Here is a 13,870-nt window from a genome sequence, read left to right as displayed (position 1 = left end):
GACGCTTAGAAAAGTAATAGCACACCTCTTATTGATTTGATTGTCTGTTTCTGGTTTGTGACCCAGTTTGATTTCCTCCAGTCGGGCGACGCATGGCTGTTTAGTGCATTTTGTGATGTAGCTTGCGTAATGACAGCTAGTTGTTGCTTATTGTCCAGATGGTCAAACTGATTTTTGACTATTATCACACACAAAGAGAAATGAGAAGAATCCGCCCTGTTCTGGGAGACGTTGGTTGTTCCTGTTGTCTGGGACAGACTAGACTTTCACATTTGCATGTGTTTCCATTCGGTTCACACTATCACAGAGGACTGAATGATAATATATGTGGGGGAATCTCACAAAAGCTGTCAGGAACATGTCCTGGTCCTGTTTCACCCAAAATCCAAAGCAAAAATCAGAGTGGCAGAAATTTCAATGGGAGGAAAAACTCGCCCATATGGTTGAAGAGTAGCACTACAGATGTCATTATTCCTCATAATAGTGTGTTTTTGGACTAGAGATTTTGACATTATTGTTTTATGTGAATAAATAAGGGTACATTTCAAGTTTCAATGTTATTTGTACTTCAGACTTTTGTTTTGTTGGACAAGAAAAACTAGCTTCATGTGACCCACATTTGGTCTCCAACCACTGAATATTGAACAATGTTACGCACGGAGCCACATTGAGAGCCCCATATCTCTGGGATTTCACCATATATAGACTTTTAAATTGGAATATAAAAAGGAAAGTTTGTTCTGAAACAGAATCTAAAAGGATCTTAAGATATATTTAATGGTTCTAGAGTTATATGTGCTACAACTTTTGAAAAACGACACAAAAATGTGTTTTTTTCCCATTTTTTAACGGTCCCCATTGGGATATAATGCAACAAGGATTGATAAAGTCAACAGATTTTAGGAACAGATCGACCAATCTCTGTGTACAAATAATATAATGGTGCTGACACCTTTCTACGGTTATTTTATTGATCTGTGATTTTGCTCCAAATGCACAAGTGAAAATTGCCATTTTGACCCCTCTACAAAATAATGGATTAATCAGTAAATATTCATCCATGGGATTGACATTGACATTATGGTTTTATGTGAATAAATAAGGGTGCATTTCAAGTTTCAATGTTATTTGTACTTCAGACTTTTGTTTTGTCTAGCTTCATAACATGTGACCCACATTTGGTTTCCAACCATTGAAAATTGAACAATTTTACACATGGAGCCACATTGAGAGCCCCATATCTCTGGGATTGTACCATATATAGACTTTTAAATTGGAATATAAAAAGGAAAGTTTGTTCTGAAACAGAATATAAAAGGATCTTTAGATATCTGTAATGGTTCAAGAGTTATATGTGCTACAACGTTTGAAAAACGACACAAAAATGTGTTTTTTCCCATTTTCGGACTCACACTGTTGGCATATAATGCAACATGGATTGATAAATTCAACAGATTTTAGGAACAGATCGACCAATCTCTGTGTACAAATAATATAATGATGCTGACACCTTTCTACGGTTATTTTATTTATCTGTAGTTTTGCTCTAAAAGCACAAGTGAAAATCGCCATTTTGACCCCCTCTACAAAATAATGGATTACTCAGTAAATATTCATCCATGGGATTGACATTGACATTTTTGTTTTATGTGTATAAATAAGGCTACATTTCTTGTTTCAACGTTATTTGTACTTCAGACTTTTGTTTTGTCTAGCTTCATAACATGTGGCCCACATTAGGTTTTCAACCACTGAAAATTGAACAGTTTACACATGGAGCCACATTGAGAGCCCCATATCTCTGGGATTGTATCATATATTGACTTATAAATTAGAACATAAAAAGGAAAGTTTGTTCTGAAACAGAATCTAAAAGGATCTTAAGATATCTTAAATGGTTCTAGAGTTATAGGCGCTACAACGTTTGAAAAACGACACAAAAATTTGTTTTTTTCCCATTTTCGGACTCGCACCATTGGCATATAATGCAACAAGGATTGATAAAGTCAACTGATTTTAGGAACAGATCGACCAGTCTCTGTGTACAAATAAAATAATGGTGCTGACACCTTTCTACGGTTATTTATTTGACCTGTAGTTTTGCTCTAAAATCATAAGTGAAATTGCCATTTTGAATCCCTCTACAAAATAATGGATTACTCAGTAAATATTCATCCATGGGATTGACATTGACATTATTGTTTTATGTGAATAAATAAGGGTACATTTCAAGTTTCAATGTTATTTGTACTTCAGACTTTTGTTTTGTTGGACAAGAAAAACTAGCTTCATGTGACCCACATTTGGTCTCCAACCACTGAATATTGAACAATGTTACGCATGGAGGCACATTGAGAGCCCCATATCTCTGGGATTGTACCATATATAGACTTTTAAATTGGAATATAAAAAGGAAAGTTTGTTCTGAACCTTAATATAAAAGGATCTTTAGATATCTGTAATGGTTCAAGAGTTATATGTGCTACAACGTTTGAAAAATGACACAAAAATGGTGCTTTTTCCCATGTTTGAACGGTCCCCATTGGGATATAATGCAACAAGGATTGATCAAGTCAACTGATTTTAGGAACATTTACATTTTACATTTACATTTATGCATTTGGCAGATTTTAGGAACAGATCGACCAATCTCTGTGTACAAATAATATAATGGTGCTGACACCTTTCTACGGTTATTTTATTGATCTGTGATTTTGCTCCAAATGCATAAGTGAAAATGGCCATTTTGACCCCCTCTACAAAATAATGGATTACTTTATACAGTAGAGATATATGATAGAAATGATATTGTGCCCATGCAGGTGTGTGTATATTTCACACATATGGATGTCATATTTCTCAATTATCATTTATGTTTGTCACTCTTCAGAAAAAGTTTCAAGAGAATCCAAAAGTTCAGCCTTTTTACATATTTAATGTTTTCATATGGTGTTTATTTCTCGCAGTTACACGCACTGGTGGTCTGATGGAGTGCTGTTGTATCTCCCGTTACCGTATGATGAAGGTGATTATTTGACACCCCAATGACACAAATATTGAATGTTATGTATACTGTGTGTGTTATGTGTTGTCATGGGATTAATTTAACAACAAACAATTGGAATTTTTAATTTATTTGTTTACATCAGACCTCAGTTTTTTATGTTAAGTCATAAAGTGTATAAAATATTCCTGTGTTTCAGCCGAGTGTGAGCAGAACAGGAAGAAGGTTTCAGTTAAGCATGTGAACCGATATGAAGAGAGTATTGACATCTACACGGAGTTCTTCAAACCGTACGAGCTCACCGCGTTCGATGACACATTTAGCATCGCCATGACGAACTCCATGAGGTCAGTTGGGTGGCTGACGAATCTTTACATCTATTTTCACCTTCTACACACTGAAGGTCGTTCCGTCCCTGAAACTATAGTATCATGTTGTTTCAGTAATACTGCATTAATGCTCTCGACGGGAGCCAGACGTGTTCAATAAGTATTTAAAGTGCTAAACGGGCATTAGCTGTGGTGATTGGCCTTATTTCATTATTATATCTCACCTTACGAATGTCTACAGACATGCCCTATTTCGTGGGTCTGGGTATCTCAGCGAGTATTGACGCTGACTAGCACACCTGGAGTCGTGAGTTTGAATCCAGGGTGTGCTGAGTGACTCCAGTCAGGTCTCCTTAGCAACCAAATTGGCCCAGTTGCTAGGGAGGGTTGAGTCACATGGGGTAACTTCCTCGTGGTGGTGATTAGTGGTTCTCTCAATGGGGCGTGTGGTGAGTGACTCCAGCCAGGTCTCCTTAGCAACCAAATTGGCCCGGTTGCTAGGGAGGGTAGAGTCACATGGGGTATCCTCCTCGTGGTGGTGATTAGTGGTTCTCGCTAAATTATAAAAAGCACAATTTTAACTTGGTGCAACACGATCGTTTATGAAAAATGTGAGAACTGATAAACAATCCTGACGTGCCATGAAAGCTGCTATCAATGCTGTATGTTTGTATTGTTTAATGTAGCGTCCCTAAAAGATTCATATTCACGTTTCTTATTTTTCTTTCTTTTTCTATTAGGGAGTTCATGCCGAAGACGGTAGGGCTCGACCCGAGTCCCTTCACTGTTCGTAAACCAGAGGAGAGTGCAAAGTCAGTGCTCAGGTAAAGCCCTATAATTCGATACGTGCGCTGCCCACCCTTTCCTGTCATTTAGGTGTAAAGTTTAACCTACAAAACAACATTGGCACGGTCAGAGAGCCTCTGCACTGCTAAAGCAGTTCTCTGTTTCACACACATGTTGTGTAGCATGTGAATATTTACCCTCGCGAGCAGCACCTGTCCGCTGTTTTTCAGGTGTGAAATTGAATCTCATTGATCTTTAGTTACAAGGGTAACTTATGGGGAAACAGGAAAGGTCAGTTGTCATGACCTGTGTCCTGAGCTCATAGGTCATCCTTATGTACTTGAAAACATGTTGATTTGTGCTTAGATATGCATTTATAATGTGCATTTTTGGATACACAACGCCTCTCATGTTTGTGTGTTTGCGCAGTGTTGTGAGAGCTACTCTTGACACTTTAGCTTGCCGAGCTACAAGCTAAATATTAAGTAGTTAAAGCTACAGTGTGCTTAGTTGTTAGTTAGGGGCCGTTCACACTGAATGCGAAGCTAAACGAAAGAACATCATTAACTACATTGAACTTAAGGGGGCAATATCTTTTTAATTTAAAGATTTAATTAAATTAGATGAAATCATTTGTTTCTACAATCAGAGCAGTATTTTTCTGGCACATAAACAAAGAGTTAATCGATTCATTACAGTGTCGTTATTGAACCTGATCAGTCAAATTTACACTAAATAAAACGAATAAACAATAAAAAACTGAATAGTTAAATAGTGACAACTATAACTTCTGTGGTTTAAGTGAAATGGATAATGGAAACGGTTCATTTACACAAACTGTCCGAATGAACTGATTCGTTCAAATTAATTGTTGAATCGGTTCATTTACACAAACCGTCTGAATGAACTGATTCGTTCAAATCAATTGTTGAATCGGTTCATTTACACGAACCGTCCGAATGAACTGATTCGTTCAAATCAATTGTTGAATCGGTTCATTTACACAAACCGTCCGAATGAACTGATTCGTTCAAATCAATTGTTGAATCGGTTCATTTACACAAACTGTCCGAATGAACTCATTCGTTCAAATCAATTGTTGAATCGGATCATTTACACAAACTGTCCGAATTAACTGATTCATTTAAATCACGTGACTCGTTGTGCATGACACCGCGGAGACTCACAGCATGTGGAGGCTCATGCTACTCTCCACGATCCACACACAACTCACCACACGCCCCATTGAGAGAACCACTAATCACCACCACGAGGAGGTTACCCCATGTGACTCTACCCTCCCTAGCAACCGGGCCAATTTGGTTGCTAAAGAGACCTGACTGGAGTCACTCTGCACATCCTGTGCTGATGAATCGTACAAAATAATTACTGAAAATTGCTTTTGTATGTTGATATTATAAGGAGGATTGTTGAAGATTTGGTGGGTGTTCGAATGTTCAGGATTGAATTATCTGGTGTTTCTCTTCAGTAATAAGTCGAGTAAAGAGGAAGCGGTGTTACAGAGGAAGACGGCCGCCAGCGCTCCTCCTCCTCCCACTGAAGAGCAGATCTCCAGCAGCTCGGAGGACGACTCTGAGGATGATCGAGAAGACGACGGAACCGCCTCCCAGCGCTCCACACCAATCAAACTGACTGAGCCGGCCAACAGTGTTCGCACACATGAGGTACGACATCACTCGCTAATCGGTAGTTTGACCTCCTGAAGAGTCTCAACACTCACTGTTTGTGTGAACCGTACGACATGTAACTTCTGAAGTTTGTGGCGGGACTCTTTGTTATTTCGTCCAGATTGGGGGAGTGTTCGGGAAACCTGTTTGAAACCGGTTCAGCTTTTTCATCTCATTCGACAAAGTGATCAAAAGTTCTAAATTTACAAATATAATTGATCATAGTGTCTAAAAACATCTCCAAACAAATAAAAGATAATAATTGTACATAAGAACTAATTACACATGCAAACACAACAATGACTAAAGGTTTGCATAGCATGCACACATGATTTTAGTCATGAGATTTCACAGAATGAGTTTCATTCTGTGTCATTTGAGTCATCATTGAGTCTGTGTCGTGTATTTGGCGCCATCTCCTGGTGGTCATATGTAACATTGTGCTTCATGTGGATTATCTAATGATCTATACATCTGATTATCTTGTGTGTGTGTGTGTGTGTGTGTGTGTGTGTGTGTGTGTGTGTGTGTGTGAGTGTGTGTGTGTGTGTGTGTGAGAGAGAGAGTCTCTGAGTGTGTGTGTGTGTGTGTGTTTGTGTGTGTGTGTGTGTGTGTGTTTGAGTGTGTGTGTTTGTGTGTGATGTGAGTGTGTGTGTGTCTGTGTGTGTGAGAGAGAGAGAGTCTCTGAGTGTGTGTGTGTGTGTGTGTGTGTGTGTGTGTGTGTGTGTGTGTGTGTGTGTGTGTGTTTGAGTGTGATGTGTTTGTGTGTGTGAGTGTGTGTGAGAGAGAGAGTCTGTGTGTGTGTGTGCACGTGTGAGAGAGAGAGTCTGTGTGTGTGTCTGTCTGTGTTTGTGTGTGTGTGTGTGCGTGCGTGCGTGCGCGTGCGTGTGAGAGAGAGAGTGTGTGTGTCTGTGTGTGTGTGTGTGTGTGTGTGTGTGTGTGTGTCTGTCTGTCTGTCTGTCTGTGTGTGTGTGTGTGTGTGCACGCGCGTGTGAGAGAGAGTCTGTGTGTGTGTGTGTGTGTGTGCTGTCTGTCTGTCTGTCTGTCTGTGTGTGTGTGTGTGTGTGGCGCGTGTGAGAGAGAAGTGTGTGTGTGAGAGTGTGTGTGTGTGTGTGTGTGTGTGTGTGTGTGTGTGTGTGTGTGTGTGTGTGTGTGAAATAAAGACTTATTCTGCCATGAAGCATCAGAAAGAGCAGAATTTCAAACATGGAAATACTCATTTTCTCATATTTTTGTCCAGGGTTTTGTTATGAGAATTTTTTGGAGATGCGATATGTCTTGATTTTACTGTTTACTATGATTTCAGACTTCCCTTTTCATGCTCCAAAAGAAAAGTACATTGTTAACTTTTTTTTAAACAGATCAAGTGTGGTCTGAATTACACTTCATTTATTAGCATACTAGGCACACTATACGTACTGCACACTATCTTTTCATAAATAGTAGGTAGTGTGCCATTCCTAACATCCACCAGTCACCGACACAGGGAAGGAAACAGTTTAAAGTGTGGAGGGAATCTCACTTAAAATCAGGTTTGAATCAGATTTCGAGCTTCTCTCAAACGTTCTCTCATTAGTTCTGAAGTGTGATACTGTTCGATGGAAGGCAGCAGGATCCATTAGACAATGATGAAGATGATGAGAGTCTTCATACTGCAGTTAGTGCTTGAATGGACAGATGGGGAGAGAGCGGGGAATGAGATTTTCTGAAGGAAGTTCTTGCAATTTTCCATCTGAGATATTTTTAAATGAGACCATTTTCATTATGTGAGCTGGTGGTTTCCTGGCAGAGAAGTCTTAGTCAAGTCATTTAAAGTGATAGTTCACGCAAAAATGAAAATTCTGTCATCATTATTCACCCTCATGTCGGTCCATACTGTATGACATAGAAGGAAAATCTTAGTTGGTTTTCTCAATAAAAGTGTGATCAAAGTTGTCCATTTTACTTTTTTCTAGTTTTCTGAAGGCATGTGAGAAACAACGAACGGTTTGAGTTTTGTGTTGTAGAGTTCTGTTACCCGGCCCAAGCCCAATTGGACCCCACAAAAGTTTGGGTTTTTGGCCGGGTTTGCCCAAAGTATAACTTTGGGATCGGGTTTGTAATTAATGAAAAAAAAAAAAGGTATTATCATTATTATTATTGAATGTAATTTAGTATAATATAATAGAGGCTATGTTAATTTAATTCATATTCTTATTTAATAAATGTAATAATAAAATAATTTAAATAATTTAATAATAAAAAATATCTTTTTTCCCAATTATAACTTTGGGATTGAAAATTATTTATTATAAATATTTTCATCTAATATATTATATTATAACATAGTCCATAATTATTTAATTTATAATCTTATTTAATAATTAAATAAAATTAACACATTAAAAATGTAAGAAATTAATCATGTCCGTGGACCATAATAAGGAATGATCCTTCCATCGCAACAATTCAACCTTGAAGTACCACCCGAGTTCTCCAGGGGGCAGTAAGCGAAACTCCAGCTGTATAGGCAACATGCAGCTTATATAGAGAACAAACCACAAATTATCATTTTTATTATAAAGCCGATTCTCGCCGTCTCCTTTTTTACTCTGGTGCCGATGCCCGGGAAGGAGGGAGGGATTCGCCGTATAGAGTCCTCACCACTACATCCACCCAATGGAGCAGCCACGGCCATCCGCCTGGGGATGGAGGAGCCCGGCCGCCTGAGAGCGGAGGAACGGCCGCCGACCGCAAGGGGAGAAGGGGCTCCTAACCGACTGCCTGGTGCAGTCAGGGCTGCTGCCAAGGGGCGGAGGAGACCCTACCAGCCGCTGAAACCCGGCGGGGTCTGAGACCGCAAACCGCGAGCGGGGAGGGGCTCCTGGCCGACTGCCCGCTGCTAGTGCCGGGGAGACCCCTTCCGTCCACTGAAAATGCACCGGGGGCCCGGAGGACTGCCTCCGATCAGTCTTGAGAGGTGCGGTTGTCGTCCACTAGAGGGTGGAGGAGTGGCCGAGGTCCAAGCTATGGCGTATCAGAGAGCCGGTGAGTAAAAATGTTATTTTATTTCCTCTCTCTCACCCGCGCCACGTTGGCATTTCCCTCTCTTTTTAAATGTTACTTATATTATATTTTAAGTTGGTATCATCACCGTAACGGTGTCCCCGCCCTGATCCAGGTAGACGAGGATAACCTGGCGGCAGATGGTGTGGAAGACTCACACGAACAGACGAGTTAGAGGCATTTTGCATCACTTGTTTTTTTTCTGATGTTAACGAGTGCTGGACAGACCGGGACAGTCTTTTGATTTCAGTGGGTTTTTTTGCCACCGTGTCTAGATAAAATCAACTTCTCAAAACACATCCTATTACAAAAAAAATGGGGTTGCTTGAAGAAATTATATAAAGAGTGAATGATTTTGGGTTCAGGCTCAAAATTTGATGGTACCGGACGTGTCTGGTGGGGTCAGGACAGGTCACACGGTCTAGGGTACAGGCTACAACTTACTGCCTGTATCTATGCCTGTCATTTTAAAGATAGTCTAGGTTGTTTAATGGGGTTTTGTGTGAATGTGTACTTGGCCGCATATGCCCTCGGTGAACAATGCGACTTTATCCGTTCTTTATGAAGCTCTCCGCTGTGAATGTGATGATTCTGTAATGGGGTTTGATGTCCTGGAGAAGCCCTCACTCCACTGTACTCTAGCTGATGTTACCTTCACCTGAGAAAACATTGTCATTTAACCAGTTATTCCACAATTCTCTACTTTGAGGAAAAGAAAGAATATTCTGAGATTACGCTCTACTGTATTGCACATTTGGAGCTTTGACGGAAGTCGTGGCGAACAATACATTGCCCTTATAGTACACTCATTTATACCCATAATACTTTCATATTTTAGTGTACGAATGATGTTCACTTAAGGTTGCATCAGTTGCATCATCAGTACAATAAGCACAGCCTGTGCGTGTGCAGTCCAATATTTCAAGACATGCTAGCAGTCCGTGTGGAATGTGTTCAAATGTGCTCACGTTCAAAAGAATATACATTAAAAGGCAAGGGCGCCCGAATGTGCATGATGTAAATGGCAAGCGGGGGAAAAAGTATATTCTAAGGTGAAGCTCCTGTTCTACTCGCTCCATACGGGACTCAAACTGGCATCTCTGGCATGGGAGGTGGGTGCGCTAACAAGGAGGCTAAAAGCTACAGCCCCTAGCGTCAGTTGCTAGTGCACCTCTTGAGGTCAGGAGAGTGAGGTTTATACACATTGCACAGCTATTTATCAGCTGGCACCAATTACACTCACCCCGCCTAAACCTCACTTCCATCTGGGTCACTGCACCATTGTGATGCTCCTATACTACCCGCTCCATACAGGACTCGAACTGGCATTGCCAGCATGGGAGGTGGATGCGCTAACAAGGAGGCTAAAAGCTACAGCCCCTAGCGTCAGTCGCTAGTGCACCTCTTGAGGTCAGGAGAGTGAGGTTTATACACATTGTGTCAGCTATTTATCAGCTGGCACCCATTACCTCACCGCTAAACCTCACTTCCATCTGGATCAGGCACCATTGTGACGCTCCTATTCTATCCACTCCGTATGGGACTAGACCTGACGTCTCCAGCATGGGAGTTGTATGCTAACAAATAGGCTAAAGGCTACAGCCTCTAGCATCAGTCACTAGTGCACCTCTTGAGGTCAGGAGAGTGAGGCTTATACACATTGCACATCTATCTATCAGCAAGCTCCCGTTACACTCACCCCGCCTAAACCTCACTTCCATCTGGGTCACGGCACCATTGTGATGCTCCTATTCTACCCGCTCCATACAGGACTCGAACTGGCATCACCAGCATGGGAGGCGGATGCGCTAACAAGGAGGCTAAAGGTTACAGGCCCAAATACGCTCAGTTTTTATAGACAATTGAACAGTCTGCATCTTTGCGTGTCGCTCGCAGTCAAAGAAGTATATTTTATAAGGCTATAGCGCCAAAATGTGCACAAGTCGTATAGGCATGCAGAAAAAATGAAGTATATTTTAAATTTAACTGATGCTGCAATGCCAAAAATGGCAACTTGCATTGGCTAAAATGTTACATTTTTATACCATCTTTGAGTCTTTTTTTAGTTAGTTAATTGACCTTTAGAAATAAAATTTAGAAAACAAAAAAATTGTTCCGTGTTACATAAACCGTCACATTGAATTTAATGCGACATTTTACCCATAGTTTTAACAAACCATTCGAACAGAAACATATAATAATAATAATAATGCAACTCTTTTTGGTTCAGATTTAGGGCAATATTTTTTTTTTATTTCAAAATGATGGATTTTCGATTTCAAATGTATCCCAATCCATTTATATTTCCAATTTCCCCCCAAAAAATTAATAATTTATTGCCTCCAACATATGCAAATAGAATAAAATGTGCATATAAATTAAAGACATTACATTAAATTATTTAATTTATCTTTTTTTTTTGTTGTTGTATTTGTATTAATTGAAAGAAGCATTTCATGATGTATTTAATTATTTCATGATATATTTACTTTTTGCATTTTGTCCATTATATCCCTCCATAAATATCATCATTCTGGTATCAGTCTAGTGATTGTTAATGTTTTGTTTTGGTCAGGGCAATAGATTACATTGGCCTTTCTGGAGGTTTTCCATTAAATATTAATGATCTTTATGTTTGTTTATGAACATTAAATGCCACATACCAGCAATAAATGAATAGAGGACATGAGTGTATGATCCACACTATATCTTAATATTGCATGGATGTTCACATCAGATGCTATTTCTTATGTATTAAAGCACAAGCTCTCATAGACTCAGGCTTTTGTATCTCTGCTAGTCCTGAACCCACGTGCATGACTCAAGGTCTCTGCCGTGTTGCCATGCCGACAAGGCCATTTGGATTTATTTACCCTGAGAGACACTGAAGGAGGAATTGAAGGGAAAACCAAAGGGATGAAAGGAGTGGAATTTTGAGTGAGTGCACTCGAGTATTTTAATGAATAATGCAAAAACAGGAGTTTGGAGCTCTTCTCATCTCGCATCTTCTCTTCTATCTTCTCTCTCTGGTTTCTTGTCGTAGAACTTCTCTGCTTCCATCTTCTCTTTACTTCTCATTTCATCTTGTCGTCTCATCCCTTCTTCTCAATCTCTCTCGACTTGTTTTCTTTTCTCGCATCTTCTCATCTTGTCCCTTCTCTTTTCATCTGGTCTCAGATCTTCCCGTCTAGTCTCTCTTCAGCTTTAATCTTCTCTTTTTATATCGTCTCTTCTTGTCTTAAATATCATCTCAAATAGTCTCTTATCTTGTCTCTTCTCACCTCAGATCTTTTCTTCTCATCTCGTCTCTTCTCATCTTGTCTTTTCTCATCTCAGACCTTTCTTCTCATCTTGTCTCTTTTCATCTTGTCTCTTCTCATCTTGTCTCTTCTCATCTCAGACCTTTCTTCTCATCTTGTCTCTTCTCATCTTGTCTCTTCTCATCTCAGACCTTTCTTCTCATCTTGTCTCTTCTCATCTCAGACCTTTCTTCTCATCTTGTCAGGAGAGTGAGGTTTATACACATTGCACAGCTATTTATCAGCTGGCACCCATTACACTCACCCCGCCTAAACCTCACTTCCATCTGGGTCACGGCACCATTGTGACGCTCCTATTCTATCCACTCCGTACGGGACTAGACCTGACGTCTCCAGCATGGGAGTTGTATGCTAACAAGTAGCCTAAAGGCTACAGCCTCTAGCATCAGTCACTAGTGCACCTCTTGAGGTCAGGAGAGTGAGGCTTATACACATTGCACATCTATCTATCAGCAAGCACCCATTACACTCACCCCGCCTAAACCTCACTTCCATCTGGGTCTGGCACCATTGTGATGCTCCTATTCTACCCGCTCCATACAGGACTCGAACTGGCATCACCAGCATGGGAGGCGGATGCGCTAACAAGGAGGCTAAAGGTTACAGGCCCAAATACGCTCAGTTTTTATAGACAATTGAACAGTCTGCATCTTTGCGTGTCGCTCGCAGTCAAAGAAGTATATTTTATAAGGCTATAGCGCCAAAATGTGCACAAGTCGTATAGGCATGCAGAAAAAATGAATCTCATCTTGTCTCTTCTCATCTTGTCTCTTCTCATCTTGTCTCTTCTCATCTCAGACCTTTCTTCTCATCTTGTCTCTTCTCATCTTGTCTCTTCTCATCTCAGACCTTTCTTCTCATCTTGTCTCTTCTCATCTCAGACCTTTCTTCTCATCTTGTCTCTTCTCATCTCAGACCTTTCTTCTCATCTTGTCTCTTTTCATCTTGTCTCTTCTCATCTTGTCTCTTTTCATCTTGTCTCTTTTCATCTTGTCTCTTCTCATCTTGTCTCTTTTCATCTTGTCTCTTTTCATCTTGTCTCTTTTCATCTTGTCTCTTTTCATCTTGTCTCTTCTCATCTTGTCTCTTCTCATCTTGTCTCTTCTCATCTTGTCTCTTCTCATCTCAGACCTTTCTTCTCATCTTGTCTCTTCTCATCTTGTCTCTTTTCATCTTGTCTCTTTTCATCTTGTCTCTTCTCATCTTGTCTCTTTTCATCTTGTCTCTTCTCATCTTGTCTCTTCTCATCTTGTCTCTTCTCATCTTGTCTCTTCTCATCTCAGATCTTTTCTTATAATCTCATCTCAGATCTTTTCTCATCTTGTCTCTTCTCATCTCAGATCTTTTCTTCTCATCTTGTCTCTTCTCATCTTGTCTCTTCTCATCTTGTCTCTTCTCATCTCAGATCTTTTCTCATCTTGTCTCTTCTCATCTCAGATCTTTTCTTATAATCTCATCTTGTCTCTTCTCATCTTGTCTCTTCTCATCTCAGACCTTTCTTCTCATCTTTTCTCTTCTCATCTCAGATCTTCTCTTCTCATCTTGTCTCTTCTCATCTCAGACCTTTCTTCTCATCTTGTCTCTTCTCATCTTGTCTCTTCTCATCTTGTCTCTTCTCATCTCAGACCTTTCTTCTCATCTTGTCTCTTCTCATCTTGTCTCTTCTCATCTCAGACCTTTCCTCTCATCTTCTCTCTT

At 40.1% G+C, this 13,870-nt stretch overlaps 1 protein-coding gene across 1 annotated transcript in view; it reads left to right on the top strand.

Annotated features, from left to right (window-relative positions):
• fig4a (FIG4 phosphoinositide 5-phosphatase a) overlaps positions 1–13,870 on the top strand; it is a 77,313-nt gene that overhangs the window by 49,052 nt on the left and 14,391 nt on the right. The window contains exons 17-20 of the mRNA XM_052096522.1: positions 2,967–3,025; positions 3,204–3,351; positions 4,074–4,157; positions 5,609–5,804. Of these exons, the coding sequence (XP_051952482.1) occupies positions 2,967–3,025; positions 3,204–3,351; positions 4,074–4,157; positions 5,609–5,804 (487 nt within the window). The remainder of the gene's footprint in view (positions 1–2,966; positions 3,026–3,203; positions 3,352–4,073; positions 4,158–5,608; positions 5,805–13,870) is intronic.

Source organism: Xyrauchen texanus, chromosome 28 (assembly GCF_025860055.1).
Source record: "Xyrauchen texanus isolate HMW12.3.18 chromosome 28, RBS_HiC_50CHRs, whole genome shotgun sequence".
Classification (NCBI taxonomy): Eukaryota; Metazoa; Chordata; class Actinopteri; order Cypriniformes; family Catostomidae; genus Xyrauchen; species Xyrauchen texanus.
This window is presented reverse-complemented; position numbering and strand designations above follow the sequence as displayed.